The 26,569-nt window shown below is 35.9% G+C and overlaps 2 protein-coding genes across 2 annotated transcripts in view; both read right to left on the reverse strand.

The window, feature by feature from the left end:
- LOC134855176 (V-type proton ATPase subunit B-like) overlaps positions 1-26,569 on the reverse strand; it is a 431,995-nt gene that overhangs the window by 43,008 nt on the left and 362,418 nt on the right. The gene's annotated exons all lie outside the window — the stretch shown is intronic.
- LOC134855368 (coiled-coil domain-containing protein 186-like) lies at positions 21-24,772 on the reverse strand. The gene is made up of 9 exons (XM_063871870.1): positions 24,013-24,772; positions 19,992-20,204; positions 19,388-19,624; positions 13,529-13,694; positions 12,193-12,816; positions 10,883-11,033; positions 2,455-2,636; positions 1,974-2,275; positions 21-1,787 (listed from the first exon to the last, which is right to left on the reverse strand). Exons 1-9 carry the CDS (start codon positions 24,760-24,762, stop codon positions 1,446-1,448), a joined length of 2,967 nt encoding a protein of 988 aa, XP_063727940.1. The 5' UTR covers positions 24,763-24,772; the 3' UTR covers positions 21-1,445.

Below are 26,569 nucleotides of genomic sequence, written 5' to 3' on the forward strand. Positions count from 1 at the left end.
GTTTTATTTCTAAGAGAAAATTTTGGCACCTAAAAAAAGAGAAAGCCATGAACTATATTTATCCCCATGATCATGAAAAGCTGTAAAAAGAATTTGTAAAACATTTTTCAGCTGTAACACAATTATCACTTTAGTCGCTCAAGCGAGCTTTAGAATTACATCTTTTGGACGTCTATCTTGAGATAACCAAATTTCAGTCATCCTGTGGACGAAGTTTTATACGGGGAAAAAAGTCTACTACCCGATTGTAATAACCTTGCTTGTCGCATCATGCTCAACATTGTCTGTTCGTTGACAAAGTACAGATGGTCATCGCCAATAACAGTCATGCTGTGAACAAAGTTGTTTGAGGGAAAAAACAAATCTAGCACCCGGTTGCAAAAACTAAGCTTATAGCAAGGGTAATAATACACGATAGTTGAAACAGAGGCGAAACAGAGCAAGCTGGCTAATATAAAACGAGGCGGAAATCACTTTGTCAAAAAATGATTGAATAAATTTACATCTAACAAAAATTCGTGTCCCGAATCAGGTTCAACTTAACTAAAATAACAAAAAACTAAATTTGTGAATATTCCGTTCAATGAAAAGCTGTAGTTCGCAAACAGGCAAAAATGGCAAAAGAGCTTTAAAATGCAGGGGAAAAAAGGTAAGTGAATAGGCATGAAAAATAAAAAGATTTAGACAATTTATCAACAAGGGAAAGGACCAACAAATGAGCTGTTCAGCTTTTCGCAGGGAACCGCTGTTGCTCCCCTGCTCAAGTACTGCAGTACACAGATACTGAGATTGAGCCCACATTCGTTGAGATTTGATTCATGCGAGTTATGTTGGAAAAATTTTTGTGTAATAAGATTCCTTCATTAACATTCATTGGTTTAAACAACCTGTTTAAAACCACAACTTGAAACTTCCAACAAAATAAGGAAGATTTTGAATAAGCGATGAAAAAAAACAACACAAGGAATGAAACTTTTAGTAACTAATCAAAAGTTGACCAAAAAATAAATGTTACTTTTGTTTTAATTCAACGAAGACAGAATTACGAAGTAATTGCACACTAATTGAAATAGAATTTCCAATTTATAATTTTTGTAATCTATTTAATAAATATTTCCCAAATATACAAATTTCAATTCAAATGAATAGCTAAGCCAGCACCAAAAAAAACATAAGTGAAATTTAACAGAAAAGTAAGGTAAATCCAACATTGCAGCTTTTATTCTTCTTTTATCTTTCTTTTTTAAAGCGCCTCTCGATTCTCGTGCTGATACATATTACCAACTCAACTGAATTATACGCTTTCATTAACTATACCAGATTTTTTCATCCCTTCATTCTGACGCAAAATATATACACACATTGCTCAGTGGCGCGAACCTCTATTTATATATTACAATATAGCTCCTTTTACAAAATAAATGACGATGTAAGGTATTACACAATCAATTGCGCAATAGGTCATCTGATGTTGTTATTCGTTTAGACGTGATAAAATTTCCGTGTGAAATAACGTCACATGAACTCCCTTCTCCACGCGAATGCAAAAGTGCTACGTCATCTAAATTGGATGACGTAATTTGGTTGGCGGCAGCTGAAGTAGCATTTGTTGATGGAAACAACCGCTGCGGAGATGTTGAGACGGATGATAAATGAGCGTGATGCTGGAAAACTACTGTGCTGTTGTTTTCAATGTGTGGTGGTAGTTGTATTGAGTGGTCAACTAGTGTGGTTGTTGAGTCTCCTCTCAAGGCTTGAACATCGCAACTCATTTTGTCCAAGTTCTCCTAAAATTAGACTGAAATTTTGAGCATAAAAATTCATCACTCAACGCATCTTATTGGCTTATATAAACTGAAAATTAAATTGAAATAAGCGCAGCTAAAAATGACAATTCTACTTTTTATATTATGAGATCAGTTGAAATTAGGAAGATATTCAGACAGCTTTAACTAACTTGGCCTTGAACTTACCTGCAGCTTCATATTCTTCAATATCGTATCTTCCAGCACTGATTGCAATCTAGTATTTAACTCTTTGTAAAAATGCAAGTTGATCGGATCGCCTTGAGCTCCATTCGACGCCGCCCCACTCCCATTACCACCCTCCAGCCCCATTGAGGGTTGAAGGGTGGCACCATTCAGAGGGTGAAACAAGGCAGACAGCGCCGCCGATTTCCCCCCTCCCTTACGTTTTCGTTCATCTTTGCCACCATTCGACATTTTCTTAGCATATATTTTGTTGAACATAAGCGTATCTTTCCCTGATGCGGTACCTATGATTCAAACAAAGTTAGATTTTTACAAAAAAAAACATTATGTCGATCTCATTGGACAACACTGGCAATCATTCATAATTTGTGCATGCTAAACCATAGGGAATTGTAATAAATTTGTACTAAGGAAGAAAAAAAGCCAACATGAACAAGCATGACATAAGCCTTGAAAATCTAACCTAACGTTCCTGTTTCTTCCCTTAAAACGTAATATTGGATGATTCTGTTCTTCTTTTTGAGCTCTTCGGTTAGATGGAACACTTGATCCTCCATCACTTCTGACTTTTCGATCAGTTTCTTCTGCTGTTTTTGAGTTTTGATCAGTTTTTCCACTACACTGTTTTTGTCTAGACCAGGATATCTGAAGCATATGATACAATACAAGTCATTAACAATGTCTAAACGTGGGATGAACAGAAGTACAACAGAGCTGAAAAAGATTGTTCAACAGTTCAAACAACTTGGTTTAATTGTCAATTTTTGCAACAGCGCAAAAATGAAACAAAGGTAGCCATTTAATGTTCAAGTACCACAGAATGTTCAGATCACATTCGTAAATACCAACAAAAAATGTTGTTCTTTTTTCATTAAATAAGTGTCGTGTTATGTTCGTGTTGTGATGTGAAAACGCATTTGTCCTCAAAAAAAATGAAACAAAAATTAAAAACTCGCAATTTTTGGCACAAAAATTTATAAGATTTATTTGCAAACTTTTACTACCAAGCACGGGCTGAATGAAGCTTCCAAAACTGGTTTTCCTATAAGTATACTCAAATCACGACAGGGGGCTTTAATCTGATATATCACTCGACCCTTTCCGATGTTTATTTATTTTAAACAATTTAAAATTATTTGTTGTTTATAACAATTAACAATTATTTGTTCAAAACAATTAAATGAACATAGCCAACAACAGACAGTAGGAAAAAGTCAATGAACGTGAGGAAACAGAAAAGAAAAAATTAATTGTTTTTTTTTTGAAAAACCTTCAACTTTAGAAGTAAAAAACAAAGCCAACTGACAGTTTGAAAAGCGTAATGAACGCAAGTAAACAGAAAAAAAAAACAGAATTTGTTTAAATAAATCTCAACTTTCGAAAAAACAGATGCCCTTTAAGCTCTTTGAATTTCTACGAGCTCTTCGTTTTTCCGTACCATTTCCACGTTTCTATTTGGAGAGTGCTATTTACTTAGCTTTCAGCAGATGAAAATTCAAGGCAGCTCAAAAAGTGGATATAAACGTACGTGTATTCATAAATGCATTAATATGTATGAATGCACATCTATAGTTATTAGAGCATTTAAAGACTTTCCTGGAAAAAAATCAAGAAGACCTATATAAGAGTCTTCGCTACGCTCATTACTCTAAAAATATGGCTTACAGCTCGTTGAAACTTGGAACAATTTATGATTGACATTTTCTTCTTTATATAAAATTAGCTCAATTTAAGAAAAAAGGATCAAAAGATATATATTTTATTCCGCTGGAAAATCTAAAAATGCAACTTTCGAAACTAGAAGCTGCTCCCTTTTTGGGGACCTTTACACTTTTGTGATTAAGAGCACAATTTACCTAACTTTCAGCAGATAAAAATGAAATGGGCTCAAATAGTGCATGTCTACCTAAAGCATTCATAGAAAAGGGTCAAATAAAATGGGCGCTTCCTTCATGCGACGGTACCTGCACAGGTTGGATAGGGCCGTACCAACGCTATATAAATACATGAGCAAAATTTTATGAATAAATCAAGTCGATTTTAATGCATCCAGAGAATTGTCAATTAAAATCTACCCCCCTCGATTAAAGCACAGATAAAATTGTCTATGTTCGATGCATTTTTAAGATTTTTGCACCCTCTAAGGCAGAGGATTGCACTCCTTAGAAGTGCAAAACTTATTTCTGTTCTTATAAAATTTATAGTGTCCGAGTATGATTCGTTCCGTTTTTCGCTGAGTTTCTCTGCTAGCTTCTGGACGGTTTTTGTAGAGCCTGGTGCTGCTCCTCCGGTACACGGAAAAATTAGTGGAACAAAGCTACTGTGTTCCACATCCAGAATTCTTTGTTGATAATTTAGTGTTTTGACACTCATGATATTTGTAGGCGTCAGATATAGTTTTAGGGCAGAAAAATTTGGGTCGTTGAAAATTTTTACATCGAAAATGGTTCGGTTGAATAGGCCTCCCCAGAGTCCATTTGCTTTGATGTCAAGTCGAGAGTCATCTTCAGACGTGATTGTTTTGTTGTTAAAACTTAAGCCTTCCAACGATTGAAGTTTCGACTCTATTTCAACATCATGGCATACTTCTTCCAGGAGTGTCGCAAGGGTATCGCGAATTTCATTATGTCTTAGGTATTCACCTTTGGGACAGTGTTGAGAGTGGTTCAGTGTGAACAGTTGTCCACATGGGCATGTATGTGGAGTGTTTGGTGGTTCCCATCCATATACCAGATGTACTCCATCTTTAAACTCTGATTTGTTGAGGGAAAAATTAAAGGTAGCACGCTTAGCCAATTCGATGCTCCTTTCTGTGACGCTCGATTTATTGTCAGTTTTTTTTCTGATGAGCAATTTTTCCATAATTTTAGCCTTTTTTGAGAGTGATGCTCTGTCTCTCAGTTTTAAAGTTTCTATTTATCAGATTTTGTTCCGTTTCAGCTATTTCTGGATCACTGTTTTCTAAGGATCACAAATGGCACGTGACCACTCATAATTTCTGGAAAAGTCCGTGTTACTGAGGAGGTCTTATCCTCACATTATTAGTGTTAGAGCAATAAGGCTGTTATCTTCATCGGTTATATGTTTATTACTAGTAATACTAGTAAGTAGCTGCTGTCTTACGTTTTTCTCAATTTCATCCATTTTCTTAAATGCTTACGGAGTTGTTCTGGATAGAAAGCATAATTAAATTTGAACACCCTTTTTGTAGCAGGAGTATGCATTTTGTGGTGATGCTTTAGCTATTTTGGAAAACTTTTGAGTTAGAATAGCTGCCTTTTCAATTTCGCTTTCCATTTATTTATCGCATAATGATGGTGTTCCTATAACCGATCCAAGGACTCTAATACCGTCTACCATTGTAATATTTGTGCCTTCGAATACTTTTATGGCTCTTTACCGAAGGTTTTCCTTTACAATAAAATGACACTTGGAAGGCTTCACATTGTGTCCGAAAGCCTTTCCGTACACATCCAGGTTGTCCAGTATTGCGCGGAGACTCTTATTAATATGCCTAATCTCTATGAATGCACTTATGTACAGTATTGAAGCATTTTGAGACTTTTGCTTCAAAACAAAATCATAACGATCTATATAGAAGTCTGAACTATGTTCATTGACTTTAAGACACCCGAAAATAATACTTATTTTATCCTTATTTATAATGGACGGAACAAACATAGGGTCTTTTTTCTTATTCCGCCCAAAATTGTAATTCTTAAAATATGAAAACAGAAAACCAAATGCTCACATCTGATTATTTGATAATAATTACAACAGTAGCGTGTATATCGAGCACTTCGCACATTTAGAAAATGATGCGCTCTAGGTTGTTTTCGGCGGAGTAAGTATAATGACCCCCGAAAGGTGTTGGAACGCTTGAATTATTATCGATAACAGGTGAAACAAAACGAAGAGGGAGCAGATATTGGCAGAGGAAAACTTCGTATTATCTGTTACATAAAAAACATAAGCTTTTGAAGATGCTAGTTCTTTGTTCGGCAGAGTTGCACAAAAAATGCGGCACTAATGAACTTTATTTTTTTTCGGCACCCTTGAACAAGTTTTTTCGGCATTGTTGTACTTCAGTTGAACTTTCGAACACCCACCCACTTAACCTTTTCGTATCAATCACATCCTGAATACATTCGATTAAAATTATCGCGATTTTCTTTTTATTTCAAATTGTAAATTTATACACAGAGACGAAGCGAAGCTTCACTCGACTTGCGATACAACATACAAATAGCAGAGCAAGCAAGCAGACAGATAAATAAAGCCTCCAAGTCAATAAGTAGAAAACAAGCACTTTAAAAGTCACAACTTAAAACATTAAATTAAAACTAATGCTTCCTTTGAAATGACCACAAATTAAGTCACCAAGCCGAAAAAACATAAGCAGAAAAACTGTGAGCCGACAATTTTTTTGGAAAGAAATATTTTCGGTTTGAAAAAAAAAAAACAATTCATGGTCAAGTTGGAACCCTTGCCGTCCCAGGCAAACCTCCAGGCTAAGAGCCGGATGCACAGACATTTGAATTCAATATGAAACAAGTGATAAAGCAAATTGGATATTGGCAATTACCGTCCAATAGCACTCTTAAATAGCTGTGGCAAAATCTTCGAGAAAATCATGCACTCTAGGTTGTATAATTACCTTGAAAAATTTAATATTATTTACGAAGGACAATTTGGTTTCCGGCAAAAGTTTGCAACATTGATGCGTTAGCTGAATTAACTGTAAGATTAAGAATGTGTAAAGACAAGAAAATTAAATGCAGCCTATTTGTTGACTTGAAGAAAGCATTTGACACTCTGGATATGAAAATTCTTTTGAGTAAATTGGAAAATTATGGTATCCGGGGTAATTGTCTCGCTTGGTTTAACAGTTACTTAAACAACAGATTTCAATGTGTTCAAATAAATGACTATTCGTCGGATTGGTTGCCAGTGACCACCGGTGTTCCCCAGGGATCTGTTTTAGGTCCCCTTCTCTTTTTGGTGTATATAAATGATTTGCACCTTGCTGCATCTAGCTCAAAAGTTTTTCTGTTTGTGGATGATACCAACATAGCCTGTAATAGCGCACGGTTTGAATGTTTCCAAGAGGATGTCACAAAGAAATCAGAATGGATGAATTTAAATAAACTAACAATTAATTCAGATAAAACCACCTTAATTAGTTTTGATAATGGAAGCGCTTCTAACCTTAAAATTGAAATTGATAATGTTGCGTATAATCCTCAGTCAGCATGTAAGTATTTAGGAGTAATAGTTGATTGTAAGTTAAAATTCACTCAGCACATTGAAAAATTGAAAATTAAACTAGGTAGACATTGTGGTGTTGTTTCAAAAATGAGGTATTTGGTTCCAAAATGTGTTTTGTTGAAATATTATAATGCTAACATTAAACCAATTATACAATATGGCTTGCTCGTATATGGCGGAACTAGCTTTGCAGCGCTCAATCAAATATTCATTTGTTTCAAAGAAAAATCATAAGAATGATTTTTTTCAAAAGAAAATATGACAGCATTACCAGTACTTTTTATGATAATAAAATATTAACAGTACATGAACTGTATATTTATGATCTACTCGAGTTCTGTTTGAGATCTGCTCATAATAGATATCCAAATCCATATCTTAATTCGTTGTTTACACTGAAAAACTTTGCATACAATACTAGAAAATCGAGTTCTATTACCTTTTGTCCTCCTTTTTGCAAGAATAGAACTAATATACAGTCATTAACATACAGAGGTTCAAGACTCTTAAATATTTTGGGTGAGAATAGCTTGTTGCCGAAGAACTTCGGCCTTATGGAAAGAAATGATGAAATTCTGTTTGTTCATAAGTTTAGAGATAACTATATTCTTGGTAATTATGAATTATTACAAAATGTGTTTAAATAATTTCCCGGTTCTGTTTAATGCTAAATATTTAACCCTTGAGTTGGGTGCTATCAGAAACCCTTTTTAGCTTCGGATTCTAATGCGAAAATATGAGCATCTAAAACTTGCTAGTTTTCGAGATATCGACATTTTTATGAAAAATTTGATTTTCTCATGTACTTAGACGGATTTGAGAGAAAAAAAAATTTTTTTCTCATTACGTCTGTCACTGGATGCTGTCAGAACCTCATATGAGGCTCTGAATACTGGCTGAAAAGACGATGAGCTTCTAAGTCTTTAGAAATTTCGAGATACCAGGGTTTTTGAAGAACATAACAAAGGCACAATTGCAACACCATAACACAAAAGGTAACACTTAAATTTAGGCTCTTCTAATTGTAATTACATATACTTGTCTTCAGTTCACTTAAACTGGTCTTCAGTTCTTGTTTGTTATTATACTCAGGGTAGACACCCAGTGGTCATATCTTTGACCTTTATCTATCCTCTTCAGATGATTAATTGATGCTTTGTAGATTTTGTTCGCATGTTTGATTGTTAAATGTTTTTGTATGCATCATATCTGAAGAAATAAATTCTTTTATGTGATTCTGTTAACCAAGTTGTTAAGCCGAAAAAAGTGTATAATCTGGTAAAAAGCGTAATACAGAAGCGAAGCTGCGCTTCTGAATTTTGAAGAAAAAATTACTTTAAAGCTCTGAGTTTTAAAAATCAATTATGATTAACAGTTCTTATTATAAATCAAATCAAATATTCATTTGTTTCAAAGAAAAATCATAAGAATAATTTTTTTCAAAAGAAAATATGACAGCATTACCAGTACTTTTTATGATAATAAAATATTAACAGTACATGAACTGTATATTTATGATCTACTCAAGTTCTGTTTGAGATCTGCTCATAAAAGAAATCCAAATCCATATCTTAATTCGTTGTTTACACTGAAAAACTTTGCATACAATACTAGAAAATCGAGTTCTATTACCTTTTGTCCTCCTTTTAGCAAGAATAGAACTAAATTACAGTCATTAACATACAGAGGTTCAAGACTCTTAAATATTTTGGGTGAGAATAGCTTGTTGCCGAAGAACTTCGGCCTTATGGAAAGAAATGATGAAATTCTGTTTGTTCATAAGTTTAGAGATAACTATATTCTTGGTAATTATGAATTATTACAAAATGTGTCTAAATAATTTCCCGTTTCTGTTTAATGCTAAATATTTAACCCTTGAGTTGGGTGCTATCAGAAACCCTTTTTAGCTTCGGATTCTAATGCGAAAATATGAGCATCTAATACTTGCTAGTTTTCGAGATATCGACATTTTTATGAAAATTTTGATTTTCTCATGTACTTAGACGGATTTGAGAGAGAAAATTTTTTTTTCTCATTACGTCTGTCACTGGATGCTGTCAGAACCTCATATGAGGCTCTGAATACTGGCTGAAAAGATGATGAGCTTCTAAGTCTTTAGAAATTTCGAGATACCAGGGTTTTTGAAGAACATAACAAAGGCACAATTGCAACACCATAACACAACAAAAGGTAACACTTAAATTTAGGCTCTTCTAATTTTATTTACATATACTTGTCTTCAGTTCACTTAAACTGGTCTTCAGTTCTTGTTTGTTATTATACTCAGGGTAGACACCCAGTGGTCATATCTTTGACCTTTGTCTTTCCTCTTCAGATGATTAATTGATGCTTTGTAGATTTTGTTCGCATGTTTGATTGTTAAATGTTTTTGTATGCATCATATCTGAAGAAATAAATTCTTTTATGTGATTCTGTTAACCAAGTTGTTAAGCCGAAAAAAGTGTATAATCTGGTAAAAAACGTAATACAGAAGCGAAGCTGCGCTTCTGATTTTTGAAGAAAAAATTACTTTAAAGCTCTGAGTTTTAAAAATCAATTATGATTAACAGTTCTTATTATAAAACTGACCCAATTAAATATAACTGCCACAACAGATGAATTCCTTACTCCAGTGGAACTTCTTCAGTTTGAGATTCACTTTTCATAACGCCATTTGCATTTTTGTAATTGTGAGCGCAATTTTCAACAGAATTCGAAATGAACTTATAAAAAAAAACAGACTAACCTCAAAAATAGAGTGAACAAATTTCACAGCAAAATGTTAGAAGTAGCCTGGAATAACTTGAAAATACTATGGCGCAAAAGTAAAGAGCAAAAGGAAGTGGCACACATGAGTGTTCAAGCGGCCACAAGAGCTGCCCTCTGAATGTTGAAAACTATCTGATATTGTGTATAATCAGCAGTTTCATCGATATTTTACTTCTTTTTGCAGTACTGTGAAATATTATCTCTGGTTGTTTCTCATCTGAGCACAAGACGCACTATAGAGAGCCAGATACAGTACTGGTCTTTTAACTGAACACCACTGCAACAGTGCTTGATTCCACCTGGGAGACCACTCCGGATAACGCATCAAATCAAAGCCCCAGAAGCCGAATGACAAAATTAGCCAACCAATGAAAAATTAGCGCAGAAAGTTCAATTTGCAAACAAAAACTCCTTTGTCATTTCTTATAAAAATGGCATGCAAGATAGGCTTTGAAAGTTATTTTTTCGCATTTCTAATAAAGCTACCGTAAAACTTAATGTGAACTCCTCTCGGAATAAGCTGTTGAGTAGCGAGCTTTAAAATAAACCAATTCAAACTACCAAATTTGAAAAATCGGCACTGATAAGTTTTCTTGAAGTCAAAACTGCTTCTGGAAACAACACAGGACTACCCAAAAAGGGAGAATTTGCTTCTTTGATTGACACTTGATACTGTACAAGTTTTTCAAATAATGTGAGTATGCTAATAGCCGCCTATTTGACTCAACTTTAGTTATCCAATTTGCTGAATAGTAACACCCTGAACCATAGTACTTTCCTGTCGTCAAGTGCTCGAAGCAATCAATATTTTTGATCGTTGTCGATGAGAAATGTACTAAAAATTGTCCACATACTTGTCAGTCCACATATTCATCTCCCCCACATTGCTCTGTACTACTCCGCCTTTGAAAGGCTGCGTGATCTGCACACTGGCACACATGAGAGAAGAAGACTCGTCCGCTGCCGCCGCCGCAAACGAACCCCCCTGCTGGTGACCTTGAGGACCTGAACAACGACAATTATTATTCAGACAAACTCATTAATAAGAATAAAGATTTCACCAAAACTACCCAAGCCAACGCCTTTGAGGGTTCGATCAATATCTATACATAAGAAAGAAAGAACTCAATAGGCAAATTTAAGAAACCACTCCGCTTTACAAGAATTTTTTGAATATTCTGAAACTCAACTATTTCGAAAACAATTAACTTCTCCTTTCGTCCGTGAAATAGCCGAAACATAGATTGAGAGCTTTGCAATTTTTTTAAACCAGCTGTTTAAAGAGATAGGGTAACTGAACTTGAACTTTTTACTTGAAAGCTTGCTTAAAAAGATAAAGCCTTTGGATAACAGATTCGTGCTGATATAATTATATATACTTCAAGGACTCAACATCTGATGCGTTTGCTTGAAAATTAACCTTTTTGCAAATCAATCTGCTCTGTGAAAAAGCGTAAAGCATTCATTTTCGTCTTTTGATTTCAAGTTTTGTCAATTGATGAGCTTGCTTAGAAAAGCTCTGCTTGATAACCAATTCGCACTATGGAATAACTTAGAACACTCCATCATTTCATCGCTTGATGAGCTCGCTTAGGTGACTTGAATTTTTAAGCAATCATTTGCGGCATGAAATTATTTCAAATTTCATAGATTGATAAGTTTGCTTAGAAAAACTAGAACTTTTTGCAAACCGATTCATGGTATAACTTGAAATTAATGAAAGTTTGGTTAGCTTGCCTAAATTACTAACTTTTTCAGAGCCAATTAGCGCTGTTTCATTGCTTGATGAGTTTGCTGGCAAAAACGTTTATTTTTTCGAACTGATTCTCTGACTTTGGAAGTTCGCCCCCATGAAAAAACCTTTTGTAGTCGAAGACAATTTAGTACCTTGCAGTTATTATATTTCGGAAATCCGCCTGCTAGTTGATATCATTCAAATTACAATTTTGTTGATTCATACAGGTATGACTCTTACAGGTAAAGCACATTTAGAAAACTGAATCCATACAGTAAAAAAAAACGTTTCACCCTGCTACAAAACAAAAAAGACTCAATATCCACACTACAATTGCAGCATATGCGCATAGTTGCTTGATTTAATTTTCAAAGTTCGGCAGCCAATAAGAGAAGTAGGCAAGAAGGAATGCAAAACTAATTTTCCCACCTGACATTTGTTTCCTCGGGGACCCTGTGTTACTTTTCCTAGCTCCATTCACAGGCCTCGTCATGCCCGTTGTATTGCAACTGGATTCCCACATACTACTATCACAGTTGTCCCCTATGATCAACTCACTTGTCGTACTCCGTCTTCCATCGTCTTCAACTCTACTATTTCTTTTACTATGTCTGGGCGAACTATTTTCTGAACTTCGTTTCAAAATATCGTTGACCACTGTTAATTCTGATTCGACTGATTCCTTCAACTTTTTCATACTCTGGAGCTGCCTGTTTGAATCTCTCAATAGAGCCTCAAATTTACGTTTTTCGATATTCCATTTATTCTCTTTTTCTTCGAAATCAACAAGAAGTTGCTTTATTTTCGTTTCTTTTTCATCAACAAGTTTGGCCATCTTTTCACCTTCTTCTTCTCTTTTTCGCTTTTCGTCGAAAATTTTCTCGCCACATTCAGCAGCAGTTGATAATTTGGCTTCAGAGATTTGCTTTTTGAGATGATCAATTTCTTGCTGCATACTTTCGGACTGTTTCAACTTTTCTTGAACTTCCAATTGAAGTTCTGTGATTTTGTTGGTGAGCTTTGAAGTGTATTCCAGATTCGCTCTTTCTCTACCTGAATTACTCAAACTGATGAAATTCAGCTTTTTCTAACATTCAATCGTTACAAAAATTATAGAAACACTTTTAAAAAATCCGAATAGTTCGTGAAAAAAACAAACGCTGTCTTTCGAACTTTTCCTATTGAATCAGTGATCCTACTGTGCTCTGATATCCAACAGCGGCTAGCAAATAGTCCACACTTCAGCAGAGTTGCTTTTCAATTTGCTTCAACAGGTTAGATGCTCTTTATACATACTGTAGGCTTTCTTTTTCTAACTGACTGTTAAAGATAAATTCTTAAGCTATCCGTAGTGGTAGTACATTCTTTCAAAGGTCAGAAAATAACAAATTCTGTACAAGTCGATGCAAAAAACGTTGGAACCAGGAAAACCTCATCCGAAGGTTCCGTAATTTAGAGAGGCTTTAACAACTTTTTGAAATAACCCACTGAACTTGTACACAGAATCTCAACACAAAACCCAAAACAGAAGCGTGCGTTTCATTATTTTTACATAATTGATAACAAATAATTTGACTCAGAACAATATGTTAACACAGTAGCCTTTCTCGTGAAAAATTGGATTTTGGTTCAAAAAAGCGGACTCGTCTAATAACACATGGGGGACTTGTTCAATTATTATGAATAGTTATTTAATTATCGGGGCAAATTCTGGGTGCTATGATTTGTGTGAGTGTGGTATGTTGTGGTGTGGTGTGCTACTCACTCTGGTACTGGTTGATTCTCTCCTCGCACTCATTCACAAGTGCCTGTTCCCTGGTCCTCTTCTGTTCGACCTCTTCCCTCCGCCTCCTCTCACTCTCCGCCTCCCCCTCCAACACTGCATACGCGTCCACTCTACTCTTCAGACTACTCAACTCCGCATCCTTCACCTACAATCCAATCCATCTCAATATCCTATCTCAATATCAATATGATATCACAAGTTCAATATTAACAGAGCCGAAGCAGAGCTTCGCACCACTTGCGATACAACACAAGCAAAAAAATGAAAGCTCGATAAAGGGTAAATCTAGGCAACCATGCCAGGCAAACCTTTGAACACTAAATTAACATAAGAACAAAACTTAAGAAGCTGAATAAACTCAAGAAACTGAATCAAAGACGACAGCCTTGGAGCAGACATCAGTTGAACCACAGATATGATTTTGTTTAAAAAAGTTCAGTCCCCCTGATGCTACAATGAACAACATTTGCAAATATAAGGATTACTACATGCAGCAAAACAAAAATCCGTGATGTTGCAACAGGCGACAAAACTTGAGCTGACAAACGACTATTTCATTTTTACCGGGAAAAAAATTAATTTCACACACTGAAAAAAGCTCCGATTGGGACTTGAATCTCCAACCTTAGAGAGCAAAGGCAAGCATGTTACCTCTAGGCCAAGTGGGAACGAGTCTGAGAGTTGTTAAGGTTCAATAACAAAGCAAGTAATATTGAGTTATTTCTGAAGTGTAACTCATAGAGTAATTTCGGATAGGGTACACCGTCTGCTCGTCACGCTATCTTATTTTCGGCCGGATAGATTCGTGCAACTTCTTAGTCTAATACCGATCCTAATCTTACTCTTATACTATCTAGTCTCAGGTTGTTTAACTAGTCTCTGCTAGGCTCAATAGATCTAGGGTATACTGGTTTATTGCGGCTGCTGAAGTACTCGGGAGAGTCCAACTAATTTCTAAGTTAAATTCAAATCTCTCTGGTGCTGAAATTACAAGTAATTTCAGCACTTACAAATAAGTGTATTGATAGTTAGATGGATCATGATTGGTTAATATTAAATACTTTACATTGGTAAAATATCTAAATTATCCAATCATAAAATGTAGTTTAGATCAGGTTCCACCCATCCGGGGTTTACAGAGTTTTTTAGAATAGTTCTTCTGCTATCCGAAGGATGGATGATGGGCGTTGGTATTTGGCGAACATCATAATTCTCTTCCGTTTTCTCTTTGTTAGAGAAGTTCCAGGAAGCTGGAATTAGGAACAGCAGGCGTTGTGTCTTCTTGTGACAACGACTGAGTCTCCGCAACAAACTCAAATCTGATTTCAGAATGGTTGGCTATGTCAGGTTTTTCTGTTCTTCGTGGAGAACTTCCTTTGTGTCTGATCTAGTTTGGGAATGGCGTGGAGATTGTGCGTGGAGGGGATGCCTGGTTACTCGGATCTGTACGTATACTTGAACATCGAGGTGGTCATTGGTCTAGTTCAATGAAGTCCTTTTCTGCGAAGTCAAGTCGTACTCTAAATCCTTTGAGTTGTGATTGTGAGCGGCATATCGATTGTAGTTGGCCATTCTTTCTCGAGGGTAGTGAGATCGTTTTGTCTTTTGATGTTCGTCCTTGGTGTTGTTAAATTTGGACGTATTGGTGAAATACTTTGTTGTGTAGTTGTTGTGTATACTATTTCTTCATTTATGAAGTGTGATGGTGTCTGGATATCTTGTTGAGTAAGATTCCTAGTTCCATTGAGGTTTTCATTGTGTATGACTGTAGAGTTTAAACTATTATTTTGCATATCGGGTAAAAATGTATTATAGTTTAATGGTGTTGCATCAATGGTTAATGGTGTTATTTTTACATAATCTCTTACATAAGATATTGTACTTATTGCTTGACTGGAGATTGATTGTGGGATATTTATGAATGCATGATGAGACCATTCGGGGTCCCAAACAGTCTGATTGTTCTGTGATGGCAGTATCATCGTTTGAATTTTGAGGTCTAAAATTTTTTCTTGCGTGTGAAATTAAATCTAGATTATGTGTGAAATAATCTATTATAAACCATGCCAAAATTTTTTGTAAGTCGTGTTTTGTATGTTGTGAAACTTCATCTTTCGTGAAATTTTCTTTAATGATATTTAGAAAACTAGAGAGTAGTGTGATTTCATGTCGTACTCTTATATGTTTAGATGTTTCTGTCGGTGAGACACTTGGGAGTGGGATTTCGTTTTCTAATATCGAGATATAACTATATATTATGGCAAAAACTTCATTGGTGAATATGGAATTTGCTCTTTGTGAGTTATGATATTGTATGCTTTTTATATATTCTGAGAATACTTTTGAAAATGCTAAATCAAGGTCGTCTGTTTGAATTATATATTTACTGTGATTCTGGTTTGGTGAGCTGAATTCTATGGAGTAGATTCCGTAGTGTTGTGTTAGGTTACATATATCTTTTATATAGTGATCAATAATTTGTCTTTTGATTCTGACATCTGGGAACTCTGTTTTACATGGACTGATTCCGGGTTCAAATAAATTTAATAGTAAATTTTTGCAAAGTATATGCTGTCCTCTATCAGTGGTTGCATCTACTATAAAAGGGAAAATATCATCATCATCTGGACTTTCTTCACCTGGAGTGTGCGTTGAGCTCATTTTTTCGTTCGATGACTGTTAATATGTAATTATTAATGTGTCTAATTGGTTGATTCCAATTGTATAAATGTACTGGTTTGTGTTTATACTGCTTTTTTATTCTTCGTTTTCCTCTTTTTGATGAATTTGAAGTTGTTTCTGAGTCAGAGAAATATAATTGATCGTGAATTGGGCAATTTTTATCTATTGATTCTTTTAGTTTGTAAAGTTCGTCTAAACTGTTGGTTTCTGATTCTGAAAATGCGTTTCGGTTTTTTGAAAATCTTTTTCGTGTTATTTGTCTTTGTTTAGTTATTATTTTTCTCTTTAGTGTTTGTCGCTTTGTTCGAATGTATCCAACTGTGTGTGTATGAGGTGTGATTACAAGGTCGTATTTTTTGTTATCTATTTCGCAATTGTGTAAAACGATTGTTTGTTTATTTCCTAGGTTTTTAAATGACATAAGGTTTAGGATGACGGGTGCAAAAGGTTGTTAAGTGAATTCTATTTGCTTAAACTGTTAGTCCTTACGATTTTTTGGTTAGCTTAACCTGGGTCTATTTGTTCAGGGTTGGAGAGAAAAGTATATCTATTCCGAAGAATGATTTTTATTTTCTCGTGACTAGTATAAGCTAAGGTGTTAACTTACTTAATCTTACTTAGGGGTAGTGATTGTGTTCAAGGGTTGGAGAATAGTAAATCGATCCACAAGGTTCAGGTATAATTAGAACGCGAGTAGTTCGTTAGATACTATTTTAAACTTACTAAGTCTAAGATTTATCCTGGGTCTGGTAAGAGGGGGGGTCAAGTGAAGGATGAATAACCGAAGTTCTTCACTGTTTATCCTAATTTGAATGATTAGTTTTGTTTTAAAAATTTCTAATAGTCCTGGGTTTGTAGAAAGGGTTGGATAGTGAATCCACGTTTGAGGTCGTTAGACACTAGCTAAGTGGGTGGGGGAGAACAAAATTGTTCTTTTTGATCCAAGGATAGGCCTTGATGATCAGGTTTGAAATTTAATTAAATAGAAAATGATTTAAGATCCAAGGATAAGCCTTGATGATCTGGTTTTAAAATTAAGTGAATTTAAGTTTAAAATGATTTAAATTTGTGTAAGGAAAAGATTTAGTGTTTTTATGATATTAGTGAGCTTATGAATGCTGTTATGTTTAGGTGATGAAGCTGGAACAACAGGATGATTTATGATTACTAACCATTTATTGTCATGCTACTAATTTTTATTTTTATTTTCCAATAAATATTTTTCAAACATGTTTTATATATTACTGCAGAATTTAAGAAAACGATCTGAGATCTTTTTATCAATCGTTATTGTATATTAATAATTTTGTTCAGCGCCTGAAATGATTTTGAAGGTTGACTTCAAGATTTTATGTTTGCAAATGAAAATCTAAATTCATTGCTAGTAGTATTCTGAATACAAAAGTTTGTTCTGGCTTTTGCCGAACTATCATATAACTATATGGCAAGTTTCTACTTTGTCGTATGTCGTCTCTGGTTCGAGGTCTTCTTCCAATTCCGGGTAGTTCTGTTATGGTTCGGAATATTGGCTCTGATCTATTGAGTCGTAGAGACATTTCGATTAAATTATCGTCGTATAACATTTTGTAAATGTTTTGTCTAATTTCTAATCTATTTTTGGTTAATTCTAAGCTATGAAGGTCTTGTTCGAGACTTATGGTCGCACCAGATGAGTTATTTCTGAAGTGTAACTCATAGAGTAATTTCGGATAGGGTACACCGTCTGCTCGTCACGCTATCTTATTTTCGGCCGGATAGATTCGTGCAACTTCTTAGTCTAATACCGATCCTAATCTTACTCTTATACTATCTAGTCTCAGGTTGTTTAACTAGTCTCTGTTAGGCTCAATAGATCTAGGGTATACTGGTTTATTGCGGCTGCTGAAGTACTCGGGAGAGTCCAACTAATTTCTAAGTTAAATTCAAATCTCTCTGGTGCTGAAATTACAAGTAATTTCAGCACTTACAAATAATTGTATTGTTAGTTAGATGGATCATGATTGGTTAATATTAAATACTTTACATTGGTAAAATATCTAAATTATCCAATCATAAAATGTAGTTTAGATCAGGTTCCAATATATTCAAAAAAAATGTTTACGGGAAAAAAGTCTGATTCCCGATTACAAGACACTTGCTCTCTCAAGTGTAAAAAAATTGCAAAACAGTCCAAAATCTTCGAACTGAATAACCTGCACATTAAGAACTTTTACAAAGATAGAGGTAAACAAAACTGAAAAAACAATGATCGAAAAAAAATGAAACCGTAGAAAAAATAGCGAAAAAATTGATCTGCCAAATATTACCTACTAAGTTACAACCAAGAACAAAAATTTAGAATATAGAGCATTCAAAAAGCAGACATGCACAAAAAATGTGTGTTCTCCGTCTGCCTGTTCGTTGACGAAAGTAGAGATGGAGAAGACCACAATTTCAGTCATACTGTGAAATAAGTTAGTTACGGAAAAAAGCTAGTACACACCGATTGAAATAACTTTGCATACCAGGGGTTATAAATCATCACTAGTTCAATATTATCCTATTATCACTAGTTCAATATCAAAAATTCGTTTTCATTTACTGATACCCGCTGTAACTCCTCCACCATTAGATCTGAAGATTGCAATCAATTCCTTAGCCACTAAAACTTAAACTCCTTAACTGTATCATAAAATCAATTGCAATCAATTCCTTAGCCACTAAAACTTAAACTCCTTAACTGTATCAAATGCATCGTTTCTCTTTAAACTTAATCTCATGGATATTTTCTTACAATTTTTCTTTTGATGAAACATCTGCTTAAAACAACACGTTTCCACCATTTTCAACCAACTATCGTCTTTTTGAAGTTGTCAACGGATCAAAACGAGGTTAATTAACAAGCTGCTCATTCCGACGTCGGCAATGAAATATGCGCCAATTTAATCAACCTAAGAATTCCTAACTTTTGATTTAACAACCTAAAATTCGAATTTTGTCAACAAATTTAATCAACCTGAGAATCACTAACTATGACCATTTAAGTTGCTTTAGGTCATCGCTATTGCAAACAATTTGACATTATAAATATCAGGATTAAGCAAGCAGGCTATATTGGTTAATGGAATAACAACACTATGGGTGTTATTGATTCTGAATGACATGTAGGTAACGTACCATCAACTCTTCTGTTTTTTCTCGCAAGCACATCTGCAGAGCAGAGGAGTCCTTCTTAGTCTGGGACAACTGATCCCTCAAAGACGTAATCTCCACCATGGAACACTGTTGCATACGCTTGAGGAATTCAAAGTCCTTCAGCTGGCCAAGATTCACTAGTTTGCTTGAGATTGTGTCATCTTTCAGTGACTGATTACTTCGGTGTATGCTCGGTGTGTTTTCGTCCATGGAAGAAATCTACGAATTAATAAAAGCCAGTCAAAAATCAGGGCAATGGGATTGCAAAGTTTTAAAGTCGAAATCATAATATATTTTAGGCCGATGCCAGTTCAATCCTACACATATTTGGGCCAAAAAATAGAAACTAAGCCCGTCCGTATTCATGTAGAAGAAGCATACATTTAATTATATCAGGAAGCAAACCAAGAGAGCAGTCAAACAGCAAGAGCCAAAAAGAAGTGACATAATGTTTCCGTCAGGTAACTAATATACAGGAAAAATTACTAGTACGAGCTTTAATAACAGTTGCTAAACGCAAGTGAGTAAAAATTTCGCCATGAATGCACAGAAGCAAATATCAAATCGCTCGAAAAAACATACTTACGTCACTTTCACTGCTGGCACAGCTTTTGATACTATCGTCGGTATCATTTTTGTCTATCTCCAAACTTTTATAAGCCTTCACTAAGTCCTGGCTATGCTTCTTGATGACGTCAAACTCTTCTTTCATTTCTTTCAGTTTCTGATTCAGAATTGCTACCTTTGACTGTGTCTCTGCGTGTGAATCTACTTCTTTTTGAAGACGATTTTCCAGACCCTAGACAATCAATTCTCAATCAAATTTACATGTGCGATACGACATAAACATAGCATTCCGAGCAAGGCATGAGCGGCTGCGGCGAAATGGATGACATTTCTCTTCCCCACGGAAAAAGGCCGGAGTTAATATAAATCACCATTCCGAGATGGCAAGCAAAAAACGAAATTAAAGCCAAAGAGTCGAAAAAACCAATTGCAAAAAAATTCATAAAATTCTCTCTTATGATGTTCAATCTGAGAAAAAGTCGAATGATCGGTGTGTAAGCCTAATTGTTGTGATAAACTTATTAAATAGCCTAATTGTTGTGATAAACTTATGAAATAGTGTGTCTGTTCAAATTTACCTTTTGTGTAATTTCATATTAAATGCGCTGGGCTTTCCTCACAGACTTATCTTACGAGTGAAGTTTCCCTGGCGTAACTAGACGCAAGAAGGAGTGAGCCGGTGAATCGACCCCCAAAACGACGTCAGGTTGTACCACTCCTTTTTTTTCATCACCCTTGTCTAATTTTAAATCCTAATTTGAAAGTATTCATAAATCACCCCAAAGAGCTTCCTTTCTCGCCCCATTTGTCTGTGTTTCAGGTAGATGCCGCGAGTCCAGACAAGACTCATCCCTGAGTTCTTACAGAAACTAGTTATCGGGACTTCAAGGACCAAATATATCAAACCAGCTCTAGTAAAATCAACAATTCACTCCTACCGCGGCGCCACGCTTCATGATCTGTTTGAAACAGTTTTGCAATACAGACCAAAGCGCCTAAATACAGTAACAGAAGTTGCTGGATACAACGACAACAGGCTGCATCCACAAGAATTAGAACAGCAGTGGAAAAACTTCATTAACCTCGTCACTAACAAGTTTCAGCCCAAGACACTGATCATACCCAAAACAATTCAGAACTGTAATAACACTGAAATAAATTGCAAAATTTATATTCATAATCATGTGTTGTCTATTTTGATAAATAGATTTGTACACCCACATTCACTCATTGTTTCGCCTAACCTCAACCTAAATCTAACCCCTCAAATGTTCTAAGGTGATGGCATCCATTTCTCGTTCTATGGTAATGATTTCTTTACTAATTTTCTTGCAAACATAATCTATAAATTCAGCCATGAGAACGCATGGATCTCGTGGACCATCTGGCCTGGATGCAAATGAATGGAGACGAATTTTAACACACTTCGGGCAACAATCAACAGATTTAAAAAACGATTGCTAAAATTGCTAGAAAATTGGCTACCGAAGAACTAAATCCAGAACTAACGGAACCATATAACGTATGTAGATTAATAGCCTTACATAAAAATCCAGGAGTAAGACCCATAGGCATAGGAGAAATTATGAGTAGGATTAGGACGAACAATATCCAAATGCCTGAAAAACGAGCTCATGTCGCTCGGTGCAAACTATCAACTCTGTCTAGGACAAAAATGTGGCAGTGAATATGCGATCCACACGCGAAGAAATCAATTCAGCAAAACCTCCGCCGATGATGTTTTATTGATAGATGCCGGCATAATCGAAAGCTGGCATTGAAAAACAACGAAAATACCTGCCCATCTCTTTTAACCGCGATTAAGAAATCCTACTTCAATCCATCTAGACTATTCGTTAACAAAAAAACCATCTAATCTCAAGAAGGGACAACCCAGGGGGATCCACTAGCTATGGCCATGTACGGTCTAGCCATAATACCCCTCTTTTATCAGCAGACAACGTAACCCAGAAATGGTACGCAGACGACGGAAACGCAGTCGGTAAATTAAGCAATCTATCAACCGTCCTCGATAAAATTTTATCACTAGGTAAATTTTTTGGCTACCATGTTAAAGCATCCAAATGCCAACTCATTGTCAAAGATGAAAAAATCGGTGAAGCTGAGAAAATCTTCGAAAATACAAGGAATCACTATAAGGGCATGCGCCCGAGTGCTTGGTTCAGTTATAGGAACAGAATCTGAATGTAAAAAGTTCCTCGAATTTCAACAGAATCAGCAAATCAAAATTTTGAAAAAAAAATATCGAAAATCGCTAAAACCTCCCCCCAAAACGATTGCTGTACTAAAGGAATTGACGAAAAACTTCATTCTAACCTAATCGGTAAAGACACATTGAACCCCCAGTTCCGTGAGATATCTTCCTTACCCCTTAAAATGGGTGGCCTTAACATCAAGCTGCCATCCGATCATGAAAGCTATCTAGAATGGTCTAAGGAAACATCACTAGTACTGGAATCTCAAGATCCTGTTACAGCAATAACACAGCAAGAGAAAATATAAACAAAAATCAAAAAATTGAAAACTGATAGAACAAACCAAAAGAAAACAAACGTCATGAATTCCTTAGATGAAACAGATAAATACGCAATCGACCTGGCCTCTGAAAAGGGAGCCTCTAACTGGCTCAACGCTTTACCATTGAACAGATATAACTTCAACCTGAATAAATCAGAATTCAGAGATGGTATTTACTTAAGATACGGATGGGAACCGACCAAAACCCCACTCACATGGCCATGTGGTGCTAATTTTAACTTGACAAATGCGCTACACTGTGCAAAGGGCGGTTACACACACAAGACACAATGAAATCAAAGACACATTCGCCATCCTCATGAACGAGGTTTGCCATGACGTCGAGATTGAGCCGAAACTTCAACCGTTGCAAGGCGAAAGCTTTGTCAACAATTCAACTACAACTGAAGATGAGGCACGACTTGAGATTTAGGCAAACGGACTCTGGGGTTCACGATTCAGCCGCGCTTTCTTTGATGTGAAAATTTTCAACCCCCCTGCCAAAACATCGCGAAAACTGCATAAAGACGCATATAAATATCACGAAACGCTGAAGAACTCCAAATATCAGCAATGAATTTTAAAGGTAGAGCAGAGTAGCTTCTTCCCGTAAATTTTCGGATGTACCAGTGGCGCTGCTCCAACAGCCCCGTGGACGATGCAACGATTAGCGGAAAAACTAAGTGAAAAAAGACAAGAAAGCTATCCGGAATCGATAAATTACATAAGAACTAAAATACGCTTCGCGCTCCTGAGGAGCTCTATACTACGTATAATGAGGTGCAGATCGCTGCGCAAAGTTCAATTTATCGACAACTCCATCGCGCTATTGTAGCGGAAGGACGGCTGAGATAAATTAACATTACGACGATGCATTTAATGCTGATTTATGACTTCATTGATAAATTGATATATCAGATGCATTTTTATAACGCTGGTATGGCCCTATCCAGCTTGTGCACTTACCGTAACTAAACGGAAGGGCCTCTTTTGTTATTTAGTTTTTTTTAGAAAAACACGCCCAGAAATACAAGTAATCGGTTGGAAAAATCGTTTTTCTTAAAAAAAGTCTACGCGGGTAAAAAGTCTATATTCCGAGTTGATTATGCGGGTAAAAAATCTATATTCCGAGTTGATTATGTGGGTAAAAAGTCTATATTCCGGCAAAGGTCATCGGTTGAGATACTTTTTCTCTGACTATATAGTTCCAAGAAATTTGTTGGCCAATCGTTTGTCTGATTATTTTGTTTTGTCGGCTTAGAAACGGAATTTCCTTTTTCTGTAACCAGCTTTTCTTGTTGTTGCTTGCAAGTTGTTTTTGCTTCTGTAATTTGTAAATCTACTACCCCAGACTTTTGTTTTTGGTTTTTGTCTTCTTTTCTGCTCACAAACTTAATGCGGCCTAAAATTTTCGGCGTATACTTTACTCGCTCAGTTACCTACATTTGCGAAGTTTAAGTAGAAAGGGAAATTACTACACGTTAAAAATTAGTATATCTTACTTTCAGTTTTTGAATTAATGTGGCGTTATCGCATTTCAATTTGTCATTCTCTTTACGGGCATAAATTAATTCGTTCTCTTTATCTTCAACAAGCTGTCTAAATTTGGTTCTTTCGCTCTGCATCTGTTTTGCTTTTTCCATTGCTTGCGCTGCTTCCTTTTCACAATATTGACGGCGCTTCTCGCTCATTTCTGCGGCTTTCTCTTTTGTAGCAATTTCTTGCTCAACGACTACGTACTTCATAACTGCTGCTTCTTTTTCATTTTTTACTGCTTCCAACATCCGTAAGGCTTTCTCAAGACGAGCCGTGAGGTCACCCTGAATTTTCTGGGACGCAATTTTAGATTCGATGCATTTATCTTCGAATTTCTTCTTCCACAGCGCCAGCTCCTCTTCTTTCTGTACAATTTTGGCATTAAGAAGCACCAATGAGTTATTAAGTTCTTCGAGTTTGGATTCATAACTGCATTTCATTATCTCACAGCTCGTATAACTCTCTTTTTCTGATACTTGTGACGCCTGCTCTTCTAACACATTCAATTCATTACCATTTGCTCTTGCGGTCACCTGGCTCTCAGCTTCTTCTTTGGTATCGAAGCTGCTACTTTCGGAAAGCGATATAGTTATCGAGGCTGATTCAATACCGCCACATTTCGTAACAAAAGTATCAATTTCTTCATCCGACTCCTCTTCCAGCGCGAGATTGTCGGAGGAACTCTTTTCAACTTGCACATCTGGAGTTTCACTCATTAGGTCTGAAAGAACTGCCAAATGCTTGCTACCGCAGGAACTGCTTGGAAATATAATCAAAGGTCAAAAGTATCATAGTAACCGAAGTTACGATCAGGAGTCCCTTCATCGCGTTTTGCAGTCAAAATCCGTGGAATTTTCCAGATATGGAAAAAATAATGATCAAAGAAAATGACAAGTGTTGATGTCCTTACAATTAAAATCGGGTTACTTTTCTTCAATAAGAACACGCAACTCGACACGAGAAAATGTAATGCACGAGAAAACACGAGAAAATATTATTACACCAGTCTCAAACGAAACAATTCCTTTCCATCCATCGATATTTGATCAGATGAACGGTCAACATATCAAGAAGGCAGCCATGAGAACGCACGGATCGCATGGACCATCTGGCCTCGATGCGAATGAATAGAGACGTATTCTAACACACTTCGGGCAACAATCAGTTGAAATTTCAAAAACAATTGCTAAAATTGCCAAAAAATTGGCCACAGAAGAACTAAATCCAGAACTAATGGAACCATATAACGCATGCAGATTAATACCCTTAGATAAGAATCCAGGGGTAAGACCCATAGGCATAGGAGAAGTTATACTAAGGATAATAGGGAGAACAATAACTAAATGACTAAAAAACGAACTCATGTCGCTCGGTTCAAACTACCAACTCTGCCTAGGACAAAAATGTGGCATTGAATATGCGATCCACACGCTAAGAGATCAATACAGCAAAACTTCCGCCGATGCTGTTTTACTGATAGATGCCGAAAACGCTTTCAACTCGCTGAACCGAAAGCTGGCATTAAAAAACATCGAAAATACCTGCCCTTCCCTTTTAACAGCGATTAAGAACTCCTACTCCAATCCACCTAAACTATTCGTTAACAAAAAAACAATCTACACTCAAGAAGGGACAAACCAGGGGGGTCCACTAGCAATGGCCATGTACGGTCTAGCCATAATACCTCTCTTAAAACTTTTATCAGTAAACGATGTAACCCAGAAATGGTACGCAGACGACGGAAACGCAGTCGGTAAATTAAGCAATCTACGAACCGTCCTCGATAAAATTGTATCACTGGTTAAATTTTTCGGCTACCACGTGAAAGCATCCAAATGCCAACTCATTGTCAAAGATGAAAAACTCGGTGAAGCTCAGAAAATTTTCGCAAATACACGAATCACTATAAAGGCAGCAGCCCGACTGCTTGATTCAGTTATAGCAACAGAATCTGAATGTAAAAAATTCCTCGAATTTCAACAGAATGAGCAAATCAACATTTTGAAAAAACTAACGAAAATTGCTAAAAACTCCCCTCAAAACGTTCATGCCTGCTATACTAAAGGAGTTCAAGAAAAGCTTTCATTTCTTGCCAGGACAACGCCTAACACTATGGAAAACTTAGAAATATGTGAAAAAATTATCAAAGAACAATTATTACCTAACCTAGTCGGTAAAGACACTTTAAGCCCCCAGTTCCGTGAGATATCTTCCTTACCCCTTAAAATGGGCGGACTTAACATCAAGCTACCATCCGATCATGAAAACTACCTAGAATGGTCTAAAGAAACATCACTGGTACTGGAATTTCAAGATCCTATTACAGCAGTAACACAGCAAGAAAAAATATGTACGAAAATCAAAAAATTGAAAACTGATAGAACAAATTGAAAAAAACAAACATCATTAACTCCTTAAATGAAACAGATAAATACGCAATCGACCTGGCCTCTGAAAAGGGAGCCTCTAACTGGCTCAACGCTTTACCATTGAGCAGATACAACTTCAACCTGAATAAATTAG

This window comes from Symsagittifera roscoffensis, chromosome 10 (genome assembly GCF_963678635.1).
Source record: "Symsagittifera roscoffensis chromosome 10, txSymRosc1.1, whole genome shotgun sequence".
In the NCBI taxonomy this organism is placed as follows: domain Eukaryota; kingdom Metazoa; phylum Xenacoelomorpha; order Acoela; family Convolutidae; genus Symsagittifera; species Symsagittifera roscoffensis.

Excerpts from the sequence above, each read along its gene's own strand:
- LOC134855368 (XM_063871870.1), bottom strand. The coding sequence starts at position 24,762 with ATGAGTGAAACTCCAGATGTGCAAGTTGAAAAGAGTTCCTCCGACAAT. Across the intron at positions 20,205-24,012 it reads CATTAATTCAAAAACTGAAA|GGTCTGGAAAATCGTCTTCA; the intron begins GTAAGATATACT and ends TTGATTGTCTAG. Across the intron at positions 19,625-19,991 it reads GTGCCAGCAGTGAAAGTGAC|ATTTCTTCCATGGACGAAAA; the intron begins GTAAGTATGTTT and ends ATTAATTCGTAG.